The 7,602-nt window shown below is 33.8% G+C and overlaps 1 protein-coding gene across 1 annotated transcript; it reads left to right on the top strand.

Moving 5' to 3' along the window:
* The first annotated feature begins 536 nt into the window (after window positions 1-536).
* Window positions 537-6,344, top strand: LOC115991238 (G-type lectin S-receptor-like serine/threonine-protein kinase At1g11330). The gene is made up of 7 exons (XM_031114968.1): window positions 537-1,848; window positions 4,616-4,711; window positions 4,786-4,946; window positions 5,029-5,239; window positions 5,399-5,636; window positions 5,726-5,879; window positions 5,969-6,344. The coding sequence occupies exons 1-7, from the start codon at window positions 567-569 to the stop codon at window positions 6,275-6,277; spliced, it is 2,451 nt and encodes an 816-aa protein (XP_030970828.1). The 5' UTR covers window positions 537-566; the 3' UTR covers window positions 6,278-6,344.
* The last annotated feature ends 1,258 nt before the right edge of the window (window positions 6,345-7,602 follow it).

Below are 7,602 nucleotides of genomic sequence, written 5' to 3'. Positions count from 1 at the left end.
ATGTGCCATGATTTATAAAATAAAAGTTTCATCGCACTTAGATCAGAATCATTTGTGATTGTCATCAATTTCATCTGAGAATTATAAAATTCCAGCGCCGCCTTACGTGTAATATTATGGAGGCTTTGAATACTGGCCTATTGGGCACATGGGCGTGTAGAAAGTCCTGCTGATTTGTGGTTTGGCAGAGTATGAGTATGACAATGCAGAAGGTGGCATCTATGTGAACGTGGAATTGATTTCAGTGAACCCCTTCGTCTTTGCCAATCAAAATCCAAATTATCTCTTCCTTTGGCTATTCCGTGAGTAAATCCCCATTACAATTTTTTTTTTTTTTTTTTTTTTTTGTTTAAAAAAATCCCATTATAAACTCAAGTAATACAGCCAATCTCGAGAAACCACATAAAAAAACTAAGACTTACCACCTGTTATTAGATATCTATCACAAAGAAAGTAACTTGTCTTTTCCTGAACCATGAGCAAACACCTTAATTAAGAAGAGGCTACTATATCTCATAGGAATCCCTGTTCTGCAAACTCACACAAACAAAAGGTCTGAACAAGTCATGGGATTTCTTAGCAAGAGAAGCTTGTTGTATGCCCTTTGTTGCCTATGTTTGAACTTAGGTGTTGCCAGAGACACAATTAGTTCTTTTCAATCCCTCAAAGATCCTGACTACATAATCTCCAATGGGAATGCTTTCAGACTGGGATTCTTCAGCCCTGTAAATTCTACCAATCGCTACCTCGGAATATGGTATAATAAGATTTCTGTGGTCACTTATTTCAGTGTTGTATGGGTAGCTAACAGAGAGAGACCCCTTAAGGATTCTTCTGGGGTTCTTACTATAGATGAGGATGGAAATCTGGTACTAAATGGACAGGCAGAGATTCTGTGGTCATCAAATGTTTCAAATTCTGTACCCAATTCAAGTGCCACTCTGTTGGATTCCGGTAACCTTGTCTTGCAAGGCGACACAACAGGAGCAATTGTATGGGAGAGTTTTCAACATCCTTGTGATACAGTCTTGCCAAGGATGAAACTTAGTAACAATTTAAGAACAAATCAGAAAATACAACTGACATCATGGAAGAGCCCTTCTGATCCATCCACTGGAAGATTCTCGGCAGGCGTTAATCCACAAAACATTCCCCAAGGTTTCATTTGGAAAGACGGTCATCCATATTGGCGGACTGGTCCATGGAATGGTCAGTTCTTTACTGGAGCGCAGAGCTGGGTTCTAGATTATCATAGGGGATACACTTTAGTATATGATAAAGAAGAGATAGTTTATTCAACCTTCGCTTATGTGAACGAGCTAGGTTTGTCAAAACATTTTTTGGATTCACAAGGAAATTTAAAGCAATTACTTTGGGATGATGGGAAGGAGGATTGGGAGGTTGTCGGGTTCGCTCTGGCAAATGAATGTGATTTTTATGGCACCTGTGGTGCATTTGGAAGCTGTTATGCGCTGAGTTCACCAATCTGCAGTTGTTTGAAAGGGTTTGAGCCAAAGATTGTTGAGGAATGGAATAGAGGTAATTGGATGAGTGGGTGTGTGAGGAGGACACCATTGCAGTGTGAAAGGGTGAACAATAGAAGTGAAGGAGGAGGAAAAGCAGATTGGTTTTTGAAACTGGAGATGGTCAAAGTGCCAGACTTTGCAGAGTGGTCATATCGAACTAAAGATGATTGTCGAAAGCAGTGCTTGGAGAACTGTTCTTGTGTAGCTTATGCATATGATACTGGCATTGGTTGTATGTCATGGAGTGGAAACCTAATTGACCTGCAAAAATTCTCCACTGGTGGGTTAGATATATATATTCGTTTGTCTTATTTGGAATTTGGTAAGTTCATTTTTTTCTCTCTCCCAATTTTGTATACTCTTATGGTTATGATCATCCATTAGACTAGAGAGAAACTTTATTTCATATGGTGTGAAGTGTTGATCTTCACTGTTCCAACTCTTCTTTGACTTAAACCCCCCCCCCCCCCCCCCCCTTTTTTCTTTCCCTTATTTTATATATCCTTTTCTGATCAGTAACACATTGGTCAGATGTTTAGGTATTATAAATCGACAAAACATAAAATCCAACAAGTTTCACGGCATTTTTTTGTCAAATAGCATAATTTAAGGAAATATTTAGGAGAAATGTATTTGACTAAACTTATATAGTTATGTAGTACTTTTTTGGAACTCGAGTTTAGAACTAAAGTTTGACAAACTTGAGTTTCAAGTAAGGACGAACCCAGGTGGGGTCCCTTGGGTCCATTTTTTTTTTTTTTTTTTTATAGTTATTATATATTTTATTTTTATAGTTGGGCCCCCTTCTAAAACCTTAAGCCCTCTTTCTCCTCAATAAGTCTAACAAGCCTTACGCAAATAGCAACTATCCAATCCAAAAACTTAACAAAAACAATAAAAACATTCACAATGGTGATTGTATTTTAGCAACAAAAAAAAAAACTATTTTACCACCAAAGAACCAAAAAATCATGTGTTATTGAAGAAGTTAAAGCTAAATTTTTTGCAACTATAGTAAATTGATATAAATACCAGTTGACTGTAGTATTTATTAAAAATAAAATACAATATTTTATTAAATTATATCTCTTCCTTGATAATTTAAAAAAAAAAAAAAACTCAAATTCTCTCGTTTCCTTTATTATTTTAATGATTTGTTTATATTATTTTAAATGAAGTGATAAAAAAATAAAACATTTGATATTGAGTGTATTGTAAAGTGAGGTGGTAAAATAGATAAAGAAGATTTTTGAGGTGCTATAAGCTAAAAATTTTAGCACCACCACTGTGAATGCTCTAACTTCAACCAAAAAAGAAAAAAAACTCTTAGCTAGCTTAGTATTAAAAAAAGACATTATTATTATTATTATTATATGTTTTTGTCTTTGTTGGTAAATGATTGCATCTTAATGTATTTAGAAATGATGATTTTTTTTATACTATATGGATGCCTATTTGGAGTTTTTTTTTTTTTTTTTTTTTTTTTTTTTTTTTTTTTTTCTTTTTAAGCCCCTGCTAGTTTAAAATCCTAGGCCTGTCCCTGGTTCCAAGTTGTTGGAGGCCTTGTATTAGAGGCAGGTCACGAGTTTCACTCCCTGGTGCACATGTGTAGGTGTTGGGGTGGGACTATTGGCGGAGGCCTAGTGGGCCAATTCCAACATCCTACTAGAGGCAAAGGCCAAGTTGGGCCAAGTCTCAGTGAACCTATTGGCGCTAGGTTACCACCCTTTAAGGAAATAAATTTGCGCCCTTACCTTCAACTATGGCTTTTAGTGTAGTAGGTAAGCACTTGGTTCTAACACAAGTGAAACTCGAGTTTACCAAACTTGAATTCCAAGCATTATATGTTACTTAAGCTTGGAACTTGAGTTTGGTAACCTCAAGTTTCACTTGGAACTTGAGTTTGACAAACTCGAGTTCCAAAAAGTGCTACATATAGCCGGATGTGCTTCTACTAAATTTTTTCTAAAATTATGCTATTTTGCAAAATTAGTCCAAGTTTCACACATTAGATTAAACTAGTTGCAACTTCACGCATCAATTGCTTCAAGTATTTTTTTTTTTTTTTAAGACTTCTACAAGTATATTTTTTTTAATCTTTTTATCTTTATAAATATATCATTATATTATTTTTTGGTGTGTTTGATTAATATTTTTTTAAGATGTTTCACATTCTTCTAACTTCTATTACAGTGTGTTATATTAGCCTAATATACAACTAAAATTTGTAATTTTTAAATTTATTATTCAAATTTCTCATCTCTTAAAGAATATGAAGATTATCATGATATTAAAACCCATCACAAAATTACAATGTTATCTTAACTAAAATTAAAATGAAACCAAAGGAATAAAAGATAGACTTTATAATAATTTTTTACTCAAACAATTGGTAGACACATTCAAATTCACAGCTATGTAGATTGTATTTTGATATAAACTCAAATTCCTATTTCCAAAAAAAACTAAGTATTAACTCAAATCAAAATCCAACCAAAGCTATAAGAGGGAGAAAGAAGACTTATGGCTGGGAAATTTAGGAAAAAAAAAAAAAAACCTATCAACCTAAATTAGAGCAATAAGAAAGAACAAAAATCACCGAGAGAGAGAGTACTCACACTTTTTGTGTGAGAAAAATATAAATTGAATAGGGGAAATGATATCAAATTTATACAAAATAAGATGGAGAGAAGAAAAGTCAAAATATAAAAATAAAAAAATGATGAAGGAAGTGTAATGGTAAAGTAAAGAGTAGTAAGGAGATAAAGAAGCAAAATGGGAGAGGAAAAGTTGGAAGAAGTGTAACAACAGTTGTGGACTAACAAGGAGAAGAAAAGTTTTAGCTTTTGTTTTGTTTTTTAAATAATAGGGAGAAGTAAAGTTTAAAAAGAGAAAAAAGATGTTGAGAATAGGTGGATGATATGGCACAATGATAGAGTAGCAAAATTTATTGCATACATTAACATTTTTATATTTTTTGATATGATGTGACTTGACAGAAGCTTAGCATTAGCTTTAACTTTTAGATATTATATAGATTTATTTTCAAAAATTTGACAAAATTAGTTGAAACTTTTTCTGATACACAGAAAACAAGAGAAATTTGACAATTACAGTGATTATTGGAGCAATGGCCATTCCCAGCACTGCATACTTCTTTTGGAAATGGATGACTAAAAAAAGAGGTAATATGCCCTATCATTAACTATGGGAACTAGAAATTGCTAGATGCATAGCTTACTATTAAAATTTGCCACAGCAAAGAAAAATAAAAGCAGGGAGAGTTTACCATCCAAAAACCTGAACAATGTTAAACTCCACGAGTTGCCAACTTTTAGTTTGGAAGAATTGGCAACTGCAACAAACAACTTTCATGTAGCTAATATGCTTGGTCGAGGTGGCTTTGGTATAGTCTATAAGGTAATGGTTGCTCTAGTAGCCTTCATTAGTTCTTCTATAAATCATACAGATAAATACTTATATTCGTTGTTTCTTTTGCTAGGGAAAGTTGCATGATGGACAAGAAATAGCAGTGAAAAAACTATCAAGATCCTCTGGACAAGGGCTTGAAGAATTTATGAATGAGGTGTTTGTGATCTCTAAGCTGCAACATCGAAATCTTGTAAGACTTCTTGGCTGCTGCATTGAGGGAGAAGAGAATATGTTGATCTATGAATATATGTCAAACAAAAGTTTGGACGCAATTGTTTTTGGTTAGTACATTTAAATTCCCTTCCTTTTAGGCTCATCAATAGAATAACTCTGAAATCTAGAAATCTGGTTTCTATATACTCAATATGTTGAACCCATGACCTCTATATACAAATTTACTCTTATCTCTTTGTTATTTCTTTTGGTCACTATTCAATTAGATCCACTCAACCAAAAACACCTTGATTGGAAAAAACGCTTCAACATTATTGAAGGAATTAGTAGAGGCCTGCTCTACCTTCATAGGGATTCAAGACTAAAGATTATTCATAGGGATCTAAAGGCAAGTAATATCTTGTTAGATGAAGAGCTAAATCCAAAAATATCGGACTTTGGAATTGCCAGAGTTTTTACAGGCAGTGAAAATCAAGCCAATACTAAAAAGGTCATCGGGACATAGTAAGAGCTTTGTTGAAATTAAATTTTTAAATATTAACTCCACTATTTGTGCTCAAATGATGAGGATATGTTTCATTTTTCAAATGCAGCGGATATATGTCTCCTGAATATGCAATGCAAGGCTTTTTCTCAGAGAAATCAGACATTTTTAGCTTTGGTGTGTTGTTACTTGAGATTGTTAGTGGGAGAAAAACTACTTGCTTTTATGATGATCAGCAATACTACTTGAGCCTTGTAGGATTTGTAGGTCCACCTGACTCATTATCCTTTTTCTTTAAAGCTTAGCTAATCAGTATGTTAAATTTTTGTCTTTCACACTTGTCATCTTTCAGGCATGGAAATTGTGGAACGATGACAACATAATGGCTTTGGTAGACCCAACAATATGGGATCCTTGCATTCAAATGGAGATGTTGAGATGCATACATGTGGGACTGTTGTGTGTGCAAGAATTGGCAAGAGACAGGCCAACTGTGTCGACTATAATTTCAATGCTTAATAGTGAGATTCTGGATCTACCCACTCCAAAGCAACTTGCATTCACTGAAAGACAGATTGCTTCAAATGAAGAGCCTGCTCAACTAGGCGAGATAAAGTCCTCCAGTTGCAATACCACTATCACAACGGTTTATGCTAGATAGGAAGAAAGTGCTTGAGATAGCATTCCCTTTGTTTAGCATCTTTAAGGATGCAAACCGTACTCTCTTTTCAAAGTTTAGATATAACAATGTTTGAATTCTACATATAACAATTCTATAAAATTTCAGAATTTCTTATATTTGTTCAATTATTCTGCACAAAAAAACTGAATATGATTTTAAAAATGGACAACGAAGACACAACAATGAAAGAGCACCATTAAAAGGTCATAATTGAAGAGGTAAAACTTTCAAAAAAATTCTTAATTGAAGAGTCACCACTTTCAATATACTGTTAAAATTGTTACCAGCTTTAGAATCCTCACTTGAGGCACTTTTTTTTGCATAATTTTGAAGCCTCAAACTAAGACACTTGACAAGAAAGAAAGCCAATGTCAATTCCAAATGCTAATCTTGGTGCTGATCATACTTGGCGGTCTACTGATCATGACTGTGGTTTGAAAAACTCTAGATGAAGATGATTACGACATGTGACCAGAAAGAAAGCTAATGAAGGCCATTGATCAGAGGTGTATTCCGAGTCACGTAGGCTGAAGATAATAGAGACGTGTGACAAGAAAGAAGTTGACGGGGAGAGGATATCATTCAGCTTGGTTCATGATATTCAACCATGATGGTTGAGGACACTTGATCAGAAGGAAAGCAAAAGAAAGATGCATATGTCCAGTGAATGTAGTTTAAATAACTAAGATCATCTTGTCATGAAATATTACTTAAGAGAAGATATATACTACTAATACTAGGTTGTCAGGATGTTGGGAAAATTAAGGCAAAATAAAGGAAAATAAATAAATAACAAAGGAGGCTTACAAAAGGCACAAAATGGATGTTATCTTCAAGAGATTGTTCTTAGGCTTTCCACATCATGATTAATCTATGTACTGTGTCACCATCTCTATTGCTTTTGATTTTATTGCATAAACTGTGGTTTGTATACATATATTCTGTTGGGTATATAATTTTTATTTTTTGTGATTAACTGTTAATGTATTTATTTCTGCATAGGGATCTATACTTAATTTTTTAGGATTTTGTAGATTCTATTCCTGCGTCTTATTCAGTGTTAATTATAGTACTTTATTCCAATTGTCTCTTTAATTATTTCCCATCCCTAGTCGCCTAGTCCTTGGTTGAAATTCAACCTGTCCTTTTTGATAAAGGAAGAAACTATCTAGACTAGGGAACAAACCCCTTTGATTTATAATTTTATATGACAAACTTATTTCTTGGGATCAAGACTTTTGAAAGTCTAGAGTAGCCTTTTCTTAAAAAACTACCAGCCAAAGGTTAAACTTTTTTGTTTTTTT

Source organism: Quercus lobata, chromosome 5 (genome assembly GCF_001633185.2).
Source record: "Quercus lobata isolate SW786 chromosome 5, ValleyOak3.0 Primary Assembly, whole genome shotgun sequence".
Classification (NCBI taxonomy): Eukaryota; Viridiplantae; Streptophyta; class Magnoliopsida; order Fagales; family Fagaceae; genus Quercus; species Quercus lobata.
Note: the sequence above shows the minus strand (reverse complement) of the source record. Positions and strands in the feature narration are given on the sequence as shown.

Bases quoted from the DNA above. Each gene is read 5' to 3' on its own strand.
- LOC115991238 (XM_031114968.1), top strand. From the start codon at position 567: ATGGGATTTCTTAGCAAGAGAAGCTTGTTGTATGCCCTTTGTTGCCTA. The intron at 4,712-4,785 runs GTAATATGCCCT...AATTTGCCACAG, and splicing joins ATGGATGACTAAAAAAAGAG to CAAAGAAAAATAAAAGCAGG. The intron at 5,880-5,968 runs GTAGGTCCACCT...GTCATCTTTCAG, and splicing joins ACTTGAGCCTTGTAGGATTT to GCATGGAAATTGTGGAACGA.